This window comes from Sus scrofa, chromosome 4, assembly GCF_054392235.1.
Source record: "Sus scrofa isolate SSC_HxYL_T2T_F1_AM1 chromosome 4, Sscrofa_HxYL_maternal_Yorkshire_Landrace_v2.0, whole genome shotgun sequence".
NCBI lineage: Eukaryota > Metazoa > Chordata > Mammalia > Artiodactyla > Suidae > Sus > Sus scrofa.
In genome coordinates this window covers 59422811-59446568 of record NC_139386.1, presented here as the reverse complement: position 1 = coordinate 59446568, position 23758 = coordinate 59422811, and the positions used below count along the sequence as shown (strand labels likewise).

The window sequence follows — 23758 nt, the reverse complement described above, 5'->3', positions numbered from 1 at the left end:
GGTTTCTCAGCCACCAGTGAATGTTTGATCTTTTGGTTACTATGGGGACAACTGCATTTATGCAGTCCAAAGGAAGTTAACAGCTTTTCTTTTGCTGAATGCCAAGAAATAGAGGGAAGAAATAGCTTGTGATTCCTCCAAACAATGTAATTAGCTTCGTCTTTACTAGACTTGACCTTTTTGCATATGCGGCCTCTTTTACAAAAACTACTCTAAGATTTTATGTCATTACTCCTAATAGAATACTTGAGAACTGAAGTTACTCATTCCCTGGGGATGGAACCAAAGAGAGAATTTCTGCATTTCAGTGTCTTTCTCTAGTTATTACGGCATATACTGAGCTAGCCACAGTTTTTTCTACTTCATTTACATTTCCTCTTAAAGAGAATGTGGTAATAACAACAACATTAAAGCAGCCCATATTTTCTAGGCATTAGCACAAAGATCCTTAGGAAACACTCTTTAGGACTCAGCTATCTGCTCCCTTATAGCCTATGGGAGAAGGAATCTCTTAAAAATAATTCATTTGCAGAACATAGTGAAAAATGTATGTGGAGTTCCCTGGTGGACTAGAAGTTAAGGATCCAGTGTTATCACTTCTGTGGGGTGGGTTTGATCTCTCACCTGGGAACTTCCATATGCCACAGGCACAGTCAAAAAAAAGAAGAATGTGTGTGTGTGTGTGTGTGTGTGTGTGTGTGTGTGTGTGTTTGTGTGTGTGCGCGCGCATAGCTTTCTTTCATAAGGAAAAAATATAAACTCATAAAAATTCAGGTAGTTTTCTAATCATGGGTTATGATGCCTACTTTATTTCCTACTTTGTTTCCTTGATTATGTTTTACAAAATGTTTCCAATACTTGCGATAGTATAAAGGCTTTGATGGAAAATGTGATTTATGGGAGTTTCCACTGTGGCTCAGGGGAAACGAATCTGACTCGTATCCATGAGGATGAGGGTTCGATGCCTGACCTCGCTCAGAAGGTTAAGGATCCAGTGTTGCCATTGCTGTGAGTTATGGTGTAGGTCGCAGACTCTGCTTGGATCCCTATGCTGTGGCTATAGCATAGGCTGGCAGCTGTGGCTCTGATTGGACACCTAGCCTGGGAACTTCCATGTACCTCGAGTGTGGCCCTAAAAAACAAACAAACAAAACATGTGATTTACATATTTATATATGTAACACACATGTGTAAACACATATTTCAAACTACGTAAAGTTAGATCTGAGAATCAATTAAAGTCATGTTTAAGCTGTACTTTTATTTATTCATGCCAACCCATTCCTTCCTTCATTTGAAGACAAGTGTTGTAGATAAATTCTAGCCTATAATATTCTCATGCCTGGGGATACACAGTGAAAATGCAGTCTATTAAATGGCACCTTGACTCAGAGTAATGCTAGCTGCCATCATTGCTAATACTTCAGTGACTTGATCCAGAAATTTATTTCTTGCTCCCTGTCCAGTCCACAGTAGATGATCCTGGTCTATGGTCAGATTTCTCCGTGAGGTGACTCAGAGGCTTTGGGTCCATTTTCTCATGCCTACACAATCCTTCAGATTTCAGAGTCATCTCTTCCAAACAGTTAAGGGTTGAGAAAGAAGAAAAGGTAGCACTTGCCTCTTTAGTCTTTTGATTCCAAAGTAGCACACCTCACTTCCACTCAGACTCCAATGCAGGAAATAGTCATGTGGCCCCACGGAGTCAGGGGAGGGACTGAGCAGCGCCTGGCCGGCAGACTCTTCTCAATGCCAACGCTATGCTATGGAAGGGCGAGTCCATATTTCTCCTAGGCAATTAGCTATCTCTGTTGCATTCCAATCTTGGTGCAGAGTCTTGACATTATATTTTAATGTACAAAGATAGAATGTTATAATGAACTTGGAGTAAGTTCTGGTCTAGCTTTACCACTTGCCAAACAGATGACATTTGGGTTGCAGTTTTATCACCTGTAATATGTTAATTATTCTGAGAACCAAAAAAGAAAACTTCTGTGAAATTGATTTGTGACTTATGTATTGAAACCTAAACTGTTTTACAAAGTAAATCAGAATCCATTTTCTCCAAAGCCCACTTCTAACTGATTAGTTGGGTCAAGAACCTGCCTACCTCTGCTGCCACACTCTTCTGATCTAACTTGTTGTTCTGCCCGCTGTTTTAGTTCACATGCCTTTCCATTGTTCCTATTCTTTGCATTTTAATCTCCTTAAACTCTGGAACGGGAATGTGGGGAATATGACATATGAAGGATTCCTTGTGCTGGTCCATTGTACAATGTCTCACTTACCCTAATCACAACGCTGTGAAGTAGACAGTCTCCGTTTTGCAAAGGAAAGAGCTAAAGGGGGGAAGTAACTCCTGCAGCTGTCAGATGGCAGAAGCAGGATTCATGCCCTGCTCTGCCTGGTTCTTGAATCCCATTCGTTCTACTTCCCTGAAATGTGCCTCTGGGGCAGCAGACACTTCCTGTTTTATAATGGAGCTGGTGGTTAGATGCTTCTTTCCCACCTTGTCCCTTTCTAAAAATTACATAGGATCTAGATACCAAACTTCAAAGTGGATGGACTCTATTTTTCCATAAATATTTAAAATAATGCAGCAAGTTAAAGATCCAAGCATTGTCACCACAGTGGTTCGGGTTGCTGCTGTTATGAAGGTTTGATCCCTGGCCCAGCATCTTCTGCATGCTGAGAGTGTGGCCAAAAACATACTAATAAAATAGTAAGGATCTGTAACTTAATGACTTTTTATGTCCTGATACTTCATCCTAAATTTCCATCTGTTTTCTGTTACTATCTTCACAATAGTCAGTTGCCTTTTAATAACCATTTTTAAAAAGCATGTTCTTTTACACTTATTGAACTTTTGTGCAAAAACATGAAATTTAAATACATTAAGTATATTCAAAACAAATTATTTTTGTTACGGTTTACAAAATAGTATTGGGTAGCAAAAAAAAGAAACGGAGTGAATTGTTCTTTGGTAACAGTATTGATCTTGGTTTTAGTATGATTGATCTTTGGATAATTAATACTTTCCTGTAAACTTCAGTGTGGATTTAAAATGTAATCATTTACTACTAAGTTATTCAGTCAAAAAATATTCAAAAATAAAATATATCTTCCTTTGTGGTTTATAAAAGCTACTTTCACTTCCTCTATTTCTAATCCTTTTGGAAAGTAAATAAATAATGGACTTTTATTGCTCAGTAATGAAAAGTGTGATTGTTAACCTTTTTCTATAACTCCAGTACACTTGACAAATATGACGTGTTATTTACTTATAGACCCATAATGACTTTTAAAGGTAAGTCAGATATACCAGGAGATGGATCATGTGAATATCCTTAGTAAAGACCAGGAATTCTAAGTATAAACTTCAATGGATTATTTTCTTGCAGAAATTTTGACACGATTTGACTGAGAACAAAACTAAAGGCAATAGTGTTTCAAGAGGCCTCTGCCCCTGTAACATTAAAAGGCAATTGTGGGGAGTTCCCATTGTGGTGCAGTGGAAACAAATCCGACTAGTATCCATGACGATGCTCACTCTGTGGGTCAGGGATCCGGCACTGCCGTGAGCTGTGGTATAGGTCAGAGACGCGGCTCGGATCCCATGTTGCTGTGGCTATGGTGTAGGCTGGCACCTGTATCTCCAATTCAACACCCTAGTCTGGGAACTTCCATATGCCGTGGGTGTGGCCTTAAAAAAAAAAAAAAGCGAATTGTGAACTCCATGTCTAACTCATTGCTGTTGGCTATCACCTAATACAGTATTAAACAAACAATGTTCACTGTGTGAGAACTTGATGAATGAATAATTTCCTCAGGACAAGTATATTTGATTCTACCTGCGAAAGATTCCACATCAGGACTTATTTCTCATTTAGGCTGTCTGTGCTTTGACTTGTGACATTTATGAGAGGCGGAATAAGTCTCGAACATTCAGAACTATAATATTAGTGAAGCCAAAGATTGAAATGAGTAAGTGCCTAGTGCTTTTTAGAATAGTCTCTCCCTGATCTGAGTTGCCACTAAAGTGCTGTTGTCCAGCCCCAGCGCAGAAACCATCATCTGATGAAGGAAACCTTAACCTGTACTTCCCTTTGTGCACCAGACACTATCCTGGGGATGTGGGGTGGGGGGTAGCTTCTTTGAACACAGGTACATTTTGTATACATGTGAGTCCTCCAGGAAGGACAGAGACACATCACGGGGCCAGGACGGGGAGTTAGGGTGGGGATGACTGTCATTGCCCACATCTGGCAGTTGTATGGCCACTACCAAGCCCATGACTTCAGGTACAAAACTCTACACTCAGAGGTTTTCAGGGTTTAATGTGACAACTCTGGTTACTTTCCTTCACCAATAATTCAGTTCTTGTCCTAATCCCATGCCCAATCCTTTTATATATTACCCTCCAATTTCATCCTTACTAAGGTGAGCACACCCCCAGTTTGCCTAGGGCGGTCCAAGTTTATACTTGTTGTCCAGGTGTAATTTTCTTTCTTTCTTTTTTTTTTTTTTTTTTTTTTTGCCTTTTCTTTTAGGGCGGCATCTGGAGGTTCCCAGGCTAGGGTTCGAATCAGAGCTGCAGTGGCCAGCCTACGCCACAGCCACAGCAACACCAGATCTGAGACATAGCTGCGACCTACACCACAGCTCATGGCAATGCCAGATCCTTAACCCCACTGAGCAAGACCAGGAATCCAACCCACGTCCTCATGGATACTAGTCGGGTTCGTTTCTGCTGAGTCACAGTGGGAATTCCCAGGTATAATTTTGATAGTGCCTCTTTCCACTTTTCACCTCTTACCCATTTCAGAGGACCAATTATATGGACAGTCTACTTTAGCACATATTAAACACTACTACCCTCAGACATTATTTTTGAGCAACTACCATTTAGATGGCAACATGATATTTACATAATTCTTTATTTTACATAATGTAAAAGCTAACTTTAACTTTACCTATATGACTCTAAGCTTTTCTCTAAGATCTGAGAGTATTTCCAGGGAACAGTAATTGATAAAATTATTAAAGGACTTTGCATAGCTCTAACAATTTTAAAAGATTTTATGGAGAAGTTAGACATTTATGGCTTTAAATGTTCTTCTATAATAATTCAAGCACAATGTACAAGGTCCAGTCTCTATTGCATAGTCTACCTTGCTCCATCTCCCTCTCTCTCATTTATCTTCTATCTATCTATCCAATTTCTTTCTTTCTTTCTTTCTTTTTTCTTTCTGTCTGTCTGTCTGTCTGTCTGTCTTTCTTTCTTTCTTTCTTTCTTTCTTTCTTTCTTTCTTTCTTTCTTTCTTTCTATCTATCTACCTACCTACCTACCTATCATCTATCTAGCCTATCTACTTTACACAGGGCCAGTTTTCTGCAAAAATTAAAAAAATAAAATTAAACAGCTACATTGGTTTTCAGCATCTGTGTTGCCCAAAGTGGGTTACAAAGATTAGAATGTATCCCCTATTCAAGGTCCCATGAATTTCAACAGAGCATCCTTTGACAGAATGTCTTAACCTAAATGGAATGGATCCACTGGGGGAAAATCAATGGCTGCAGTTAGGTGTGCAAAGATAAAGGGCACTTTGGTGATGTTACAATCACAATAGACAAGTGGCTTCTTGTTTCACCAGTTTATCAGATCATCCCTAATCCTCAACACTACAAAGATCCAAAACTGCACTTAATTTGGTTTATTGAGCAAATTTAAGTTGAGCAATTTTCTTTTAATCACTGGCTCTGAGCATATCCTCTTCAAGTCTGTTTCCTGTTAGTGAACGAGTTTTCACTGATGCAGACACTTTCTTCATACCTTTTCGTACACTCGAGTGCTGACAATATTGTTCATGGTATATTCCTAAAAGCAAAGAGGGATCTAGTAGAGTTGGTACATTACAGGTTAATCTTCTTCCACCCCTCTTTCCCCAGATCCTCTATTCAGGATGCAAAACAATTAAGTAACTTGAAAGGCCTGTCTCAAATAGGAACATCTAAAAAAAAAATAAAAAAAAAAACCCTGAATTTAGAGAAAACTCACCACTACCATTTTCCCATCTACAATTTGTCTTCTGATTGTTGTCTCTTTGCCGAGCCATTTTTGGACATGAATCATGGACCCACCGTCTAAGGTTATGATGCTCTATAAATGCAGAAAGGAATCAGAAACAGCAAGTCACTGAATTCTAATCTACACAAAATGAGACATCTACCTTTTAACTTTGATTTTGAAATTCCTTTCTCCAAAATTCTCACATTAATTCTTGTCATAATTTAATACCATCAAGCTAAGGGAGTCTCAAGAGATTATGCAATCAATACTTTTCTCCCCCAGGAGAGAAACAGCTAAACTATTTGTGAATAATGTTCTACATGTTCTTTTATCCAATGATAAAGAGAGATCAGAAAAACAGTGAAAACATGTTGAAGTTTTTGGCCCTGAATCATTTGCAAAAGAATTGACTTTAAAGATGTACAATATTAATTAACAAAACAAGACCAGACAGACTTGATGATTAATTAAATTAGAATAAACCATGCCTAATCCCCTTCTAGTGTTTTCCTGAGTATGCACCAGGAAGATTTAGTTCTTACTTTCACTTTCCGGTTGTCTGCTGTGGTTTCGTCAAATTCTTCCCCCAGCTTGAAGGTGATCTCTGTGTTCTTGAAAGAGCTTTCTGTTTTGATGTTAACATTATCCCCATGGGCACTGATACGGATTCTGGGTTTTGCTAACCCCGCAAGGTTCCGGAGGGTAGCGCTCACTCCTGAAGGCAGAGAAAACACAATCTTCTAAAGAAGCTTAGGAAGAAGGGCTGGCAATTGTTTTGGAAAGTAATTTAAGAAGAATGCATTCTCCCCCCCATTGAAGTTTTGATTAATATGCCATATTTTCTTCAGTGCTCTTGGTGATAGCTAGACTGAGCCAGACCTCCGCATCAGAAGGTATGCCTAGTAATTATACTTGACATTTTGAAAAGCTAAATTCACTTCTTGAGACAATTGTGCTTCACCTGAAATCTTTGAGACCCTTGTACTTCCTTTAAAATGTATATTTGTACAGTGTCTTTCAATCTTGTCTGTACTTTACTACATGAAATATTACCACAACAGCGCAGGGTGTGTTATCCTCATTTTAGAGATGAGAACACCAAGTCCCAGAGAGGCAGAGAGGTTTATTTTAGGTGATGTATCTGGTAATTATTGGAGCTGGAATTCAAACACAGTTTTTATTTTTAATTGTCCAAGAATTTTAACACACTTTTTTTTCTTAAAAAAAAAAAAGAAATGCAGTTTTCATTTTCATCTAATCTACTCTGTCTATGATTTATTATAAAGTCCAAGCTTCACTCGTATTTGCAGATAAAATTCAGAGCTGACCATGTAAAGAGGAGGTAGGAAACTGGACAGTTTGGCTGAGAGCCTGGCCGTGTTGTTCAGGTTGGGGACAGTCCACTGCTGAACTTGACTCAGAGTAGGTGGGCAGAAGGGCTGACTCCCATCTCTGAGTATTGATATAGAACTCAATTTTACACTCATTCTTGGGCTGACTACAGAGAAGCAGTGTTATCTGTGGGTGACAGAAGAGTGAGAAATAACGTGGCCAAAACCCCGGGCTCCAACACTGCCACTTGTTAGGTTGGCCATGGTATTTCCCTTTGGTAACTTTCAGCTTTCTGAACAGTTAAGTGTGGATAACTATGGTACTCACCTCAGAGTCATGTTGAGAGAGTAAATGATGGGACTTAGCCTGGTAGAATCAGATAGTAAGTGCTCAGCTGTTATTCTCTCTTGCATTCTGCTGAAGCCCACCTTCCAATCAAAACATGGCTACTTTTGCCAAAGCCCCACGTTTCTTCGATGCCTCCAAACTCATTTAATTATTTATTATTTTAAAAAGTGTTTTTAACTAAAAAAAAATGGTCTATAAATCCATGAAGAGATAGGGAATTATATTTTTTATTACTTCCTGAGAGAGTTTATACTAAATAAAAAGGAACACATGTTGTATTATGAGCTCATTGACTTCTGATTATGTATTGATCAATTTCGTCAAGTTTAAAAAAAGTAAGATTAAAAAATTCTTGACTTAATATACAATTGATTAGAAGGGGGATTCTCTGAGTTAAATATTTTAAATTATTTAATTAAATATTAAATAAGGTTCTTCTAGCTTTAGTAAATGATTGTTTAGTTATTACAGCTCTGAGTTATCATCAATAATGTTTATTCAATTGAATAGGAACCAAAGCATGCATGCAGTTTATGCTTTTGAGAAATATCCAATAGTGAGAAATTCCTTGAGTAAAAATGTTCTAATTTTCTAATAAAACATTTGAAATTCTTCCATATAATATTTTTAAATATCTCCCACATGTGTCAGAACTGTAAAAATTAACCAACTAGAAATTTTGTTTGTTGCTATTGCTCTTTTTAAGTTATAACTTAAAGAAAACTTTGAGGGAGTTCCTGTTGTGGCGCAGTAGAAATGAATCTGACTAAGAACCATGAGGTTGCGGGTTCAATCCCTGGCCTTGCTCAGTGGGTTAAGGATCTGGCATTGCCATGAGCTGTGGTGTAGGTTGCAGATGTGGCTCAGATCTGGCATCGATGTGACTGAGGTATAGGCCAGCAGCTGTAGCTCCAATTGGACCCTTATCCTGGGAACCTCCATATGCCGTGGGTGTGGCCCTAAAAAGACAAAAGAAAAAAAAAAAGAAAACTTTGAAACAAATTGAGTTGATAAATTTAATTACAGATAGGTATTACTGTCTATAAGTGTGAAGCTGGAAAGACCTATTTAATGAAATGACCACGCTAAAAAAAAAAAGACTCTCATAAGAGTAGGATGAAGTATTTTCTAAAAGGATAAATTATTTAACTATATGAATAATAACTAGAAGGAAGTATCTGTGAGCCTAGTATTCCAAATAGAGATAAACATGAGTAATAAAAAAAGTAAAAGTAGACATAAACTTTGTTAACCTCACTTGAATATACCCTGGAATCACAAAAAAAAAAAAAAAAAAAAAGAGAGAGAGAGAAAAGTGTAGAAAAATTTATTGTAATGTACAAACCCAACCGCATCACAAAATGCATTACCAGTTTTTGAATATTGTAGTGGTATTTCTCACCTAACTCTTTCATATATTCTTCAAAATTTTCACTGGATACCAGCTTCCAGGTTCCCAGGAAATGCTCAATCATGATGAAAGCTTGCTAAGAAGAGGTTCTCACAACCAAAAGTCAAAGAAACTTAGGCAATACTTTGCTAGCAGTATCTTAATTTAAAAGGCATCTTTATCATGTGACTTCTGAAATGGCCAATGAGCAGCAGCTAAAGCAAATATTCTAGACACCAGCACTTACTCACTTTATTTACCTCCAAATAGACAGAAAATTAACAGGTTAAGTTAAATTTAAGTCAATAATTATAGCTTCTAGCAAAGACACTTGTAAGCTAATGGTCACCAGATGAATATTACTTGGAATGGAGGCAATTTTCAATAGACATCAGCATTTTGAACTATGAATGCTGAGGCAATCCTGTAAGAATAGCCCAACAAATGCCTAATGAATACCTGACTGAGGTGTTTTCCCACCTGACCCTTGTTTGGACATCCTTGCTTGGTCCACCTCAGCTGTTTTTTATTTGGACAAGTCACAATGCCAGAGTACCTTCTTCATTAAAATAATATCTGTCCCTCCCTTCCTTGCTGGGTTGATGAACTGATATTAGTTAATGTAACTTAAATGTCTATGACTGGTTGGAGTGAGGTGTAGGGTATTATGAATATTATCACTGTTGTTAATTGAGAGTAATTGAGGACTTGGAAGAAAAATAACAATTATCATTGATGGTGTTTTGTAATTTAAGTCTTAAAAAAGAGAGGAAGCTGATGCTTGTTAAATTCACCTTTTAGACTCATAAGGAAATCTTGATGTTAAAATATACTACTTGAAATTGTGAGGGGAAGTTTTAAGGAGAAATATGGTATTTTAATATCTGTGTTCTAAAAGAAAGACAAAGGCAACAGATAATTTAAATATCTGTGGAATTACTTCTGAAATCATCTGCCACCGAAGTAATGGAAGTAAACCTTGCAGGTACTGCCTTTACTAAGAAGGATTGGACAGGCAAGCTCTGGATTTATATCACACCCTTGTTTTGAAGAAGGCTGGAAAATTAGAGTGCCAGGCACCAGAAGAAGAATGTTCACACTATTACCTGCCTGCATCAGATATTTCTTTAAGTCAAAGAACTCTTCATTCAAATCACCTTTTTGTGGAAAAAAAATTTTTAAGAGGTTGGTGGTTTGGCACCACAAAGTTATATTTTAAGTGGGATAAGGAATTTATTTTGATAAAAACATACAAAGGAAAATGTATAATGCAGTATCCTTATAGATGAAATGGTTATTAAACTATCTGGAGGGCAAACCAGAGGGAACAAAAAGCTAGAGTTAGTTTTAGGAAACCGAGATCCAGGCTGAAAATAAGTGCCTTAGCAGTTAAAAGTATACTCAGAAGCAATGTTCAATTAAAGAATTGACTAGATCTTGCTTTACTGGGTATATGTGTGTACACACATACAGTATATGTATACTCTATATATGTATACTCTCTCATATATATATATATATATATACTCTCTGCTTAAAGATGGCCAGCCTACCTGCCTGTGTATGTCTGCGAGTAGGGTAGTATGACAAAGATCCCCGATTAGTGTAACCACCTTTGTTCCAATTATTCCACCATTTGTTGATTCTAAAATAAATTCTGTGGCCCATGAGACAAAAGAGAAAGTTAAATTTCTGGCTTTGATAAAATTCCCTCACCCCAAGAGAGAGCCAGAGGGGCAGTCCCCAGCCTACCTATATTTCTGTTAAATTTTGCTTTCTCATATGATACATTTTTAATGATTTTATTTTTTCCATTATAGTTGGTTTACAGTGTTCTGCCAATTTCCTACTGTACAGCAAAGTGGCCCAGTCACACATACATATATACATTCTTTCTCTCACATTATCCTCCATCATGCTCCATCACAAGTGACTAGATATAGTTCCCAGTGCTATACAGCAGAATCTCATTGCTTATCCACTCCAAATGCAATATTTTGTATCTATTAATCCCAGATTCCCAGTCTATCCCATTCCCTCCCCCTTCGCAACAGCAAGTCTATTCTCCAAGTCCATGAGCTTCTTTTCTGTGGAAAGGTTTATTTGTGCTGTATGTTAGATTTCAGACATAAGTGATATCATATGGTATTTGTCTTTCTCTTTTTGACTTACTTCACTTAGTATGAGAGTCTCTGGTTCCATCCATGTTGCTACAAATGGCATTATTCTTTTTTATGGCTGAGTAGTATTCCATTGTGTATATATACTGCATCTTTTTTAAAAAAAAATATTTTATTTTTTAATTGTTTCCCCAATACAATTTTTTTTTCTACTGTACACCATGGTGACCCACTTACACATAAATGTACACATTTTATTTTCTCACATTATCATGCTCCATCACAAGTGGCTAGACATAGTTCCCAGTGCTACACAGCAGGATCTCATTGCTAATCCATTCCAAAGGCAATAGTTTGTATCCATTAACCCATATATACTGCATCTTCTTAATCCATTCATCTGTTGATGGACGTTTAGATTGTTTCCATGTCTCAGCTATTGTGAATAGTGCTGCAATGAACATACAGGTGCATGTATGTTTTTAAAGGAAAGATTTGTTGGATATATGCCTAAGAGTGGGATTGCTGGGTCATACAGTAGTTCTATATTTAGTTTTCTGAGGTACCTCCATACTGTTTTCCATAATGGTTGTACCAGTTTACATTCTCGCCAACAGTTTTGGAGGGTTCTCTTTTCTCCACGCCCTCTCCAGCATTTGTTATTTGTGAACTTACTAATGATGGCCATTCTGACCGGTGTGAGGTGGTACCTCACTGTAGTTTTGATTTGCATTTCTCTAATAATCAGTTATATTGAGCATTTTTTCATGTGCTTGTTGGCCATCTATTGTATGATGTTTAGAACTGTTGCATTCATTGTGTTACCAACTTAAAGTTGAGACAAAAACTGAGAATGGGGCACAGTGGAAAGGAGAGAAAAATTCAAAACCAGTTTATTTCTGGAATCCTTACTGGAAGAATTCACAAATTCCATGATTATTTTTATCTGAGTTTTTACTTGCAGTTTAAGCCTTTGTATATAGCTCCACCTAAATTAATTTGGACTCTTAAAACCAATTCCCCCATGTATTGGGTGATATTGGCCTTGTACACAGCATCTCCCATCTCTCCAGATCAAACTCAAACATCTTTGAAACTGGTTCAGACTGGTTGATCCCTATTCTGTGCACAACTATACTTGCATAGAAATATCTTAGAGAACTTTTCTCGAAGCATGGCGAGTTACCTTCCAGCTGTCCCCTGAGCTCTTTTGTGAGTGCACTGAGCAAAGGAAATATTTATTATTCACTTCTGTATCCCTAAAACAATGCTTGGTATATTGTATGTGCTCAATAAATGTTTTGTGAATGAATGACCAAAGGAATAAACAGTATTTATTTCATTTTAACTGACACCTTCCCTCATCACTAATCTTAATCTTTATAACAGTGAAGAAAGACAAGGTTTTAATATATCATTCTCTCCTGAGCTGTTCACATGACAGGCCTTTTTTCTGGTCATTAGCTGTTACAGGGACTATCAGACTCCTTTCATCCTCCCTCAAGGTCTCATTTTTATCATACAAGTCTCCCTTCTCAAATGAGAAAGTTCTCTCTGGTCCTGCCACCACTATCACTAGCCTTTGGCATTTTTGTTTGATTAATTTTTTAGAATTAAAAAAAGCACCATTTCCTCCAGTAAAAAATAAATAAATAAATAAATAAATAAAGTTAAAATGTTCTTAATTGAAGCTATGGTGTAGGTCACAGATGAGACTTGAATCTGGCATGGCTGTGGCTGTGGTGTAAGCCAGCAGCTGCAGCTCCAATTTTACCTCTAGCCTGGGAACTTCCATATGCCACAGGTGTAGCCATAAAAAGAAAAAGAAAATGTTCTTAATTGATAATCCCAGCAAAGTCACTAGAATACCATAATTTGCTATAGAACCATTATGTGTCTTATTTTTGTGACAGTTTGAATGCTTATTTCTCCATTGTCTCATTTTTCTATGTTTCTCCCATATCTCATTTTCTATATTAACTTTATTTCTTGTGACATTGTAGATATTAAGTACTTTTTAATACATTTTAATTTGGGGATGATACATTCTCCTCTGGTGAGGGAGATTGGTGAAGTTAAATGTACTAGAAGCCACAAAAGTATTCAGAAATATGTCATAATTTATTGCTGTACATAAAATATTTTAGCTGGAGTCACACTAGATTTTTTTCTAATTATATACTGTGGTAGAATACACATAACAAAATCAACTATCCTAAACATTTCTAAGTGCACATTTCATTGGCATTAAGTGCATTCATGTTGTTGTGCAGCAATCACCAACATCTACCTCCAGAACACTTCGTCTTGCAAAACTTAAATTCTATACATATTAAACAATAACTCCCCATTCTACCTTCCACCCCAGCCCTTGGCAACCACCATTCTACTTTCTGCCTCTATGATTTTTACTACTCTAAGTACTTCATGTAATTGAAATCATGCAGTATTTGTGCATGTGTTCTCGTGTAACTGGTTTAGTTCACTCAGCATAAAGTCTTCCAGGCCAATCCATATTGTAGCCTATCTCATAATTTTCTACCTTTTTAACCCTTAATATTATTCTATTGTATGTAAATGCCACATGTTGCTTATCTGTTCTTCTGTTTATGGACATTTGGATTGCTTCTACACTTACTTTTTTTCTTTTTATGGCTACACCTGCATCATATGGAAGTTTCCAAGCTAGGGGTCCAATGGGAGCTGCAGCTGAAAATTATATCACACCCACAGTAACACTGGATCCAAGCTGCGTCTTCAACCTACACTGCAGCTTGCAGTAATGCCAGATCCTTAACTCACTGTGCGAGGCCATGGATCACACCCAACTCCTCACAGTGATAACGTCCATTCCTTAACCCACTGAGCCACAATGGGAATCCATGCTTTTACATTTTTGGCAATAAATGAATAATGCTGGTATGAACATGGATCTATTTGAGACCCTGCTTTCAATTACTTTTGGGTATATAGTCAGAAGTAGAATTGTTGGATCACATAGTGAAATTTTTAAAGTTTTGAGGAACTGCCCTACTGTTTTCCACAGTAAAATGGCAACTGTACTACTTTACTTTTCCATCAATGATGCACAAAATTCCCAATTCTCTATAGCCTTAACAGCAATTTTTTATAGTCTTCATTTTAATGGGTGTGAGGCAGTATCTCATTGTGATTTTTATTTGCATAATCACTAATGATTAGCAATGTTGAACATCCTTTCATGTGCATGTTGGCCATTTACATGTCTTCTTTGGACAAATGTCTATTAAAGCTCTTTGTACATTTTTGAATCAAGTTGTTTTTTGTCATTGAGTTTTAGGAGCTCTTTGTATATTCTGGATATTAATCCCTTATCAGAGATATGATTTTCAAATATTTTCTCCTATTTGTGAGTCACATTTTTACTCTACTTATAATGTATTCTGTTGCACAGAAATTTAAATTTTCTGGAATCAAATTTGTCTGTTTTTTCTTTTTTTGTCTTGCTTTTGGTGTTACATTCAAAAAAACCATTGCCAAATCCAATGTTGTGAAGATTTTGCCTTATTTTTTTTCTAAGAGTATTAGAGTTTTAGGCCTTACATTTGGGTCAGTTCCATTTGAGCTAATATTTGAATATGGTGTTAAGTACGGCTCCAGCTTCATTCTTTTGCATTTGGATATCCAGTTTTTGCAATATCATTTGTTTAAAAGACCATTTTTTACCCATCGAATGGTCTTGGAACAGTTGTTGAAAATCATTTGCTCATATATTCAAGAATTTCTGTGCTCTCTGTTCTCTTCCTGGTCTATATATATTTATACCAATGACTTTTTCTTTTTTCTTTCTTTTTTTTTTTTTTTTTTTTTGCATATGGAGGTTTCTAGGCTAGGGGTCAAATCAGAGGTGTAGCCACTGGCCTACCCCACAGCCACAGCAACAGTAGGATCTGAGTCACTTCTGCAACCTACACCCACAGATCATAGCAATGCCAGATCCTTAACTCACTGAGCAAGGCCAGGGATTGAATCCGCATCCTCATGGATACTACTTGGATTCATTTCTAATGCACCACGATGGGAACTCCCAGATTGTTCTGATTGTAGTAGCTTTGTAATACATTTAGAAATCAGGAAATATGCATTCAATTTTGTTCTAATTGTCAGGATTGTTTTGGTTCTTCAGAATCTCTTAAGATTCTATGTGAATTTTAGAATTGGTTTTTCTATTTCTGCAAAGAACATCACTAGAATTTTGATAGGTATTCCATTAAATCTGTAGATCACTTTGGGTAATATTGGCATCTTCCAATCTATGAATATGGGATAACTCTCCATTTATTTATCTCTTTAAAAACTTTTTAAAACTTTTCTTTGTTTTCTTTGTACAAATATTTAATTTCCTTGGTTAAATTAATTCTTAAGTATGTTATTCTTGATGCTATTGTAAATAGAACTGTTTTCTTAACTTACTTTTTAAATAGTTCAACATAAATTTATAGAAACACAACTGATTTTGTGTTTGTATTCTGCTACTTGGCTGAATTTAATTCTTAGTGTTAACAATTTTATGGGATGGTAGTCTTTCTTTTTATAAGATCACACCATCTGGGGAGTTCCCATTGTGGCACAGTGGAAATGAATCTGACTAGTATCCATGAGAATGTGGGTTCAATCTCTGGCCTCGCTCAGTGGGTTAAGGGTCTGGCATTGCCATGAGCTGTGGTTTAGGTCTCAGACACAGCTTGGATGCCAAATTGCTGTGGCTGTGGATGAGGCTGGCAGCTGTACTACAATTTGACCCCTAGTCTGGGAACTTCCATATGCTGCAGGTGCAGTCCTAAAAAAAGTAAAAATAAAAAATAAAAAAAAATCACATCATCTGTAGATAAAAACAATTATGGCTCTTTCCAATTTGGATGCCTTTTATTTCTTTTTCTTCTCTAATTACTCTGTGTGGTACTTGCAGTACTACATTGAAAAAAAATTGCAGGAATGGACACCCTTGCCTTTTTCCTTATCATAAAGGAATATCAAGTTTTACTATTGAGCATAGCATTCATTGAGAATTCTTTATATATGGCTTTTATTATGTAAAGGTAGTTTCTCCTATGCCTAGTTTATTAAATGTTTTTACATGAAAGAATGTTGAATTTAAGTTCCTGTCATGGTGCAGTGGGTTAAGAATCCGATTGTGGCTGCTAGGGTCACAGCAGAGGCACAGGTTCTATCCTCAGATGGGTACAGTGGACTAAAGGAGCTATAGCACAGGTCACGGCTATATCTCTAATTAAATCCCTGACCCAGGAACTTCCATATGCCACATGTGAGGCAATAAAATAAATAGAAAATGTCAAATTTTATCAAGTACTTTCTCTGTATCAATTGAGGTAACTGTGAGCTTTTTTTTCCCCTGCATTATTTTAATGTAATAGTATATTATATTGACTGATTTTCACCTGTTGAATCATCAATTCCATGAATAAATTCCATTCGAGATACTTTTTAGTGTCATTTTATTTATTTATTTATTTTTTAACCCCACACCTCCCTGCTAAACACACATCTGAACATGTCACCACGCTGCCTGGAAGCTTATCCTTTCCTGAAGAAGCAAGTCCAACTCCTTAGCTTGGTCAACTGAGCCTTCCCAGGTGGATAAGTAGTGTCACTTTATTTCAACTTGAATGTCTCGATTTTTCCATTACTTTATTTATTTATTTATTTACTTATATATGCTATTTTTTAGGACCTCACCTATGGCATATGGAGGTTCCCAGGCTAGGGGTTGAATCAGAGCTACAGCCAAAGGCCTACACCTCAGCCATGGAAATGTGGGATCTGAGCCATATCTGCAAACTATACCACAGCTCACAGCAGTGCCAGATCCTTAACCACTGAGTGGGCCCAGGGATTGAACCCACATCTTCATGGATACTAGTCAGGTTCACTACCACTGAGCCACAAGTGGAACTTCTTCTGTCACTATTGAAGGACAGTTTTACTTAATATGAGATTCTTGGTTGACCACATTTTCTTTTAGCAATTTTAACATGTCAGCCCCTTGCCTTCTGGCCTCCAAAGATTCCACAATCAAGTCTTTCCTAAAGGCAGTTTCTGCAGGTTTATTTTTTTTCTTTGAATGGATCATACTGTACTGTTTCTTTGTATGTCTTGTGATTGTTTTGCTGTTGAAAACTGGAAGTTTGAATTTAATAATGTGGCAATTTGGAAAATTAGATTCTCCTTCTTTGGTATGGTTTGCTGCTTTTTGTGTTTGTTTTTTGATTGCTGTAAGCTGGCTTTGTGCCAAGGGCAAGCCTAAGGTATCAATGTAAGGTCTTCTCTTATCTTCTCTGAGTATGCACAATGAATGATTTTCTTTCTTTTTCTTTCTTTCTTTCTTTCTTGGGCCATATCTGTTGGACAATGGAACTTCCAGAGCTGCAGTTGCTGACCTATGTCACAACCATAACAATGCCAGATTGTCAGATCCGAACCACATCTGCAACCTACACCACAGCTCATGGCAACACTGGATCTTTGACCTGATGGGTGAGACCAGGGATCAAACCTGCATCCTCATGGATACTAGTTGAGTTTGTTACCACTGATCCAAGATGGGAACTCCCACAATAACTTTCTAATTTCCTCTATATATGAAATTGCTTTTGAATTTCCTAGTCTTTTGTTTGTTTTTTTGAGGGAAGCATCTGTGGCCTATGGGAGTTCCCAGGCTAGGGGTTGCAACTGCTGGCCTATACCACAGTCATAACAATGCAAGATCCTAGCCTATATCACAGCTCATGGCAATGCCAGATCCTTAACCCACTGAATGAGACCAGGAATCAAACCTGCATCCTCATGGATGCTAGTCAGGTTCCCTACTGCTGAGCCACAATGGACCTCCCTTGAATCTCCTAGTCTTTAATTAAGGGTCCAAAAATGAGGAAAGGTAGAAAATGAAGGGAAGGGAAATGTGCTGGCCCTTTATATGTCCTAGAAATCATTTCAGTTGGGGAAGGAAGGTGGATAACTTGCAATGATGGAAGAAAGTGCAATGATAGTGGCCACCATCTGTTGTGGATTGAGATGGAGATGGTATATGAATGATGGATGGATTTATAACTGGTTTAAAGGTCAAAATTGTGTTTTCCATGTATACTGAGCCAAGGGTGTTCATTGATAAGTTATCAAAGTGGTGTGACTTTCTCTCTCACCCAGAAATTCCCCACTCATAACTTCTGATTAATAGTCCTGTAACTACATTACCCAGAAGCCATATCTCAAATATGAACAACATCACCACCCAAAAGCCATCTCGGAGGGTTACACATCCTGAGTCAAAAATTCATTGTCTATTTTTCTTCTCTTCAACAAAACACCTAAGGGATAATTTTTGCAAGTGCCTCACAAACCCTTGATTATTTCTCATGTCCAAGTGATAACTTAACCTTCTTCTCTCCCACTCAAGAAACAAACAAATGCAAGAATATAGAATAGAGAAAAGACAGTCCCTTTAATAAGTGGTTCTGGGAAAACTGGACAGCTACAAATGTAAAAAATGAAATGAGAACACTTCCTAACACCATACAAAAAAATAAACTCAAAATGAATTAAAGACCTAAATATAAGACTGGATACTATAAAACTCTTAGAGGAAAACATAGGCCAAACATTCTGACACAAACTATAGCAATATCTTCTCAGATCCACCTCCTAGAGTAATGACAATAAAAACAAAAATAAATAAATTGGACCTAATTAAACTTTAAAGTTTCTGCACATTGAAGGAAACCCTAAACAAAATGAAAAGGCTGCCCACAGAATGGGAGAAAATATTTACAAATGAATCAACTGACAAGGGATTAATCTCCAAAATTTATAAACATCTCCTGCACCCCAATACCAAAACAAACAACCCCATCAGAAAATGGATAGAGGATCTAAACAGATATTTCTCCAAAAGGAGACATAACAGATGGACAAAAAAAACAAAACATGAAAAGATGTTCAACTTCAGTCATTATTAGAGAAATGCAAATCGAAACTACTATGAGGTACTACCTTACACCAGCCAGAATGGCCGTCATAAAAAAGTCTACAAAAAAGTAAATGCTGGAGAGGGTGTGGAGAAAGGGGAAACCTATTCACTGTTAGGAATGTAAATTGGTGCAACCGCTGTGGAAAACAGTATGGAGGTACCTCAGAAAACTGAAAACAGAATTACCATTTGATCCAGCAAGCCCACTCTTGGGCATCTATCCAGAGAAAACCATGACTCGAAAAGATACATGTACTCCAATGTTTTTTTCATCACTCTATACAATGGCCAAGACATGGAAACAACCTAAATGTCCATTGACAGAGGTGTGGTATGCAGATAAGGTACATATACACAATGGAATATTACTCAGCCATTAAAAGGAAAAAATAATGGCATTTGCAGCCACATGGATGGACTTAGAAATTATCATGCTAACTGAAGTTGGACAGTGAGATACCAGCATCATATGCTACCACTTACATGCAGAATCTAAAAAAAGGACACAATGAACTTCTTTGGAGAATAGATACTGACTCACAGATTTTGAAAAATTTATGGTTTCCAAAGGATACAGATTGGGGGTAGGAGGATGGGCTGGGGCTTTGGGATGGAAGTGCTGTAAAATTGGGTTGTGATGATCATTTTACAACTATAAATATAATAAAATTCATTGAGTTAAAAAAGAAAGCAAATAAAAGAACAGGTTTATGACACAATATTTTATAGGACAATACTAAATTTTAGTAATTTATTTTTAAAGTAAAACAATTCTTAAACTTTTGGTACTTCATTATTAGTAGTAACTTATGGCATATGTTTCAAGTCATAATAATGACTTAGGTGAAAATCACTATATATATAATTTTTTTGTCTTCATAGGGCCACATGCACAGCATATGGAGATTCCCAGGCTAGGGGTCTAATCAGAGCTGTAGCTGCTGGCCTACGCCAGAGCTACAGCAACGCCAGATCTGAGCCCCATCTGTGACCTACACCACAGCTGATGGCAACACCAGATCCTTAACCCACTGAGCAAGGCCAGGGATTAAACCCACAAACTCATGGTTCCTAGTCAGATTCGTTTCCCCTGTGCTATGATGGGAACTCCAAAAACACTATTTTAAGCAAGAGCTTAGTTCACCTACCCAAAGTTGATGCATGATTTTCAAGTAAAAACTAAAGTCAACAATGCTTTTTTGGTTTTGGAAGAAGTATTTATAAACCAAAAATTGTAGCTCAATGAGTATAGTGGTGGTAATTGGAGAAAAGAAGGAATATGCTAGCCGATTATTTCACCTTATTCTTACTGTTTCTAAAGATGGAGTAAGTGGTTTTTTTTCAAATATACTTCAGGATATAGTTGGACTCTATGTCCACATATTCCCTTCCTAGAAGTCCATTTGATCCTATTGCTCTTCCTTTAAGAGTAGAATCTCCTGTATTTTTTCTGTATGGGTATGGGTATAAGCAATGCCAATGAAAAACTATGGAGCTTCAAAGTGGTCCCAGTCAGGATAAATCAGATAATTGACACAGAAGATATGTTGTGTTTCTACAGACTTGATATTATGGCAAAAATGTAGAGAAGAAGAAATTTATTCTCGTAAATTTATATTGCCTGGATTTTTTTTCTTACTCAGTATTTCCATACCACTTCAAAAATAGGAATTAAACTTGAATAGTACATTTTGAAAAATAATTCACATATACACATACCTGGAAGTGGCACTTTGTAAAGAAGTACCATTAATGTATGGAGAAGGCTTAGAAGGAGGGAGGAAGGAATTCTAGATGGGAAGAAATAGAATAATTCACACACACACCAAAAAAAAAAATACAGGAATTCCTGCTTTGGTGCAACATGAATGGTGGCATCTCGGGAACCCTGGGCCACAGGTTTGATCTCTGGTGTGGCATAGAGGGTTATGGATCCAGTGTTGCCACTGCCACAGCTTGAGTCAAGACTGTGGCTCAGATCTGATGCCTGGCCCAGGAACTCCATATGCCACAGGGCAGCCCCCCAAAAATAAATAAAAGAGAGAGAGAAAGAGAAACACTAAGGGGAGTTCCCAGTGTGGCTCAGTGGGTTAAAACCCGACTAGTGTCCATGTTGGTGCAGGTTCAATTTCTGGCCTCACTCAGTGGGTTAGGGATCTGGCCTTGCCACAAACTATGGTGTAGATCATAGATGTGGCTCAGACCTGGCATTGCTGTGGCTGTGGCATAGACCAGTGTATGCAGCTCCTATTTTCCCCCTAGCCTGTGGACTTCCTTTTTTTTCCTTTTGGTATAAGTGAAGAAAAGAATGTAGACAGAACAAGAGCCATGATAAAACCAAAAAATTATAGATAAGAAAATGCATGTGTAAGACACATTTACATGACATGCTAAGGAGAACTGACCTTCTGTGGATGAAATGGGAGCCACCTAAAGGCTTTAATAATTAAGTGTCTAGGTCAGGTTTTCATGGTGTAAATATCATTCATCAAGTCTACATGGCTTGGAGAAGAGAGGAGAGAATAAAGACAAAGAGGGATATTTGTTAATAATTAAAGGAGAAAATGACAGTGCTATAGCAATGAGAACGAGAACCATTAAATTTTTTAAGTTAATAGATTCAACATGATTCTTTAATAAAATAAATGTTGCAGAGTGAAGAAGAAGTCATCTTCAAGGATGGTTTTCAGATTTATGGAATAGACAATTGGATAAAACATTCTGACATTCCCCGAGATGTGGAAAGTAGAATAATGAGCAAGCTTTAAGAGTGGATTGAAGGGGGAAGTAACCATAAGTTTAGTGTAGAACTTGTTGAGTTGAAATTCCTGAGACAGGCACTTGGACAACTTCAACTATTTTCTTTTTACAAACTCTCCTTGGATGATCTCATTATCATTTATGGATTGTTACCACTTGAATACTGAGGGATCCTAGATCTGTATCCCAGCCAGGATTGCTCTTTTGAATATCAAATTCCTACATCTATTCCTTACTACATTTATAGACTTGAACTTTGAAACTCAGGTTTCTTACCTATAATTGGGAATACTAAATCCTTCTCATAGTATTATTTTACTAGTAAATTAGGTAAAGAATGCAAAGTGCCTAGACCATAGTAAGTGCTTAATAAATACTGGTTTACCAAGATTTTCTTAATCAATCCCTACAAATATTCTCTTTTTGAGTTCTCCAATCCTTGAGTGAACCTAAGGTAGAAGTCCAACTGTCTTTTTTTTTTTTATGAAAGGAAGCAAATTCTTATGATCAGAAATTTAATTCACCTTTTCTGTCTTCTCCATCTTAGTGTTATGCATACAGTTGGTATACAAAAAATAATAAACTTATGGGAGTTCTCACTGTGGTGCAGTGGAAACATATCTGAATAGTATCCATGAATATATGTGTTTGATTCCTGGCCTCACTCAGTGGGTCAGGGATCCAGCATTGCTATGGCTGTGGTGTAGGCCTGCACCTGCAGCTCCAATTCGACCCCTAGTCTGGGAACTTCCATATGCTGTGGATGCGGCCATAAAAAGCAAAAAAATAAAATAAAATAAACAATAAACAATAAACTTATTTTTAAAGGAAACATCACAAACAGAATTGTATCAGTTGCAGGACATTCTTTCTGGCTTACTATAAAATACATGTGTGTGGTTTAGAAATGTCAGTCTATGTACATGAATCTCCAGTGTTCTATAGTGGTGCTTCAAGGCTTCACAAAGTGCAGGAAAAAAACAAACACAAACACAAACATAAGAATGAACACACACCCCTATCTGAGAAAACTTATTCTCATTTTTGTCTGTTTTATATCTTGGGATTCCATGGAGATTTTATTTGAATAGAAAGTTCCAGAACATATTCACTCTTACTTGAATAAAAAGTTCCACTGGTAAGAAAAAAAGAGCGATTTGGAAACCACTACAAGAACATTTGCATCATTATCCATTACGAGGCTGTCATTCCTTTTCTGGAATAAGTATTATTAGATTATTTAGACTTAACTCTCAAGATATTCCAGGAATAGTTTAGTTTACCAATAATTTTTTATTAAAACTTGTAGCCTAGAAAACTTTTTCTACATTCCGCATTGCTACTTTACTTCTCTCTCTGTTAATATTCTAAGACAGATATACATGAAATGACAGCACTTGGGCCAGCTGACCATGAACTATTTCACACATGTAACAACTGCCTTAGGGGAATTCCTGTTGTGCCTCAGTAGGTTAAGAACCTGTGTCCATGAGGATGCAGGTTCAAACCCTGGCCTCACTCAGTGGGTTAAGGACCTGGCATTGCTGCAAGCTGCAATGTAGGTCACAGGTGCAACACAGATTCAGAGTTGCTGAGGCTGTGGTATAGGCCTGCCGCTGCAGCTCTGATTTGATCCCTAACACGGGCAACTTCCATATGCTGGCCATATGGAAGCCATAAAAAGGACAGCCATAAAAAAAAAAACAATACAAAAA

The 23758-nt window shown here is 37.1% G+C and overlaps 1 protein-coding gene and 1 long non-coding RNA gene across 5 annotated transcripts in view; one reads left to right on the top strand and one right to left on the bottom strand.

The window, feature by feature from the left end:
• LOC145303668 (peripheral myelin protein 2-like) overlaps window positions 1-9280 on the bottom strand; it is a 19164-nt gene extending 9884 nt beyond the window's left edge. Inside the window, exons 1-4 of one of the 4 annotated variants that reach the window (XM_085020843.1) lie at window positions 9153-9280; window positions 6613-6785; window positions 6059-6160; window positions 5834-5878 (exon numbers count right to left, since the gene is read on the bottom strand). In XM_085020843.1, coding sequence (XP_084876969.1) covers window positions 5834-5878; window positions 6059-6160; window positions 6613-6785; window positions 9153-9225 — 393 coding nt within the window. In that variant the 5' untranslated portion in view covers window positions 9226-9280. Of the gene's footprint in view, window positions 1-5639; window positions 5879-6058; window positions 6161-6612; window positions 6786-9152 lie in introns of those variants that run through there. The other 3 variants (NM_001445382.1, XM_085020844.1, XM_085020845.1) reach the window with 3 other exon arrangements.
• On the top strand, window positions 6782-23758 carry LOC146403817 (uncharacterized). Its single transcript, XR_014843072.1, has 2 exons — window positions 6782-6963; window positions 17682-23758. It is a non-coding gene; the product is annotated as an uncharacterized LOC146403817 (long non-coding RNA).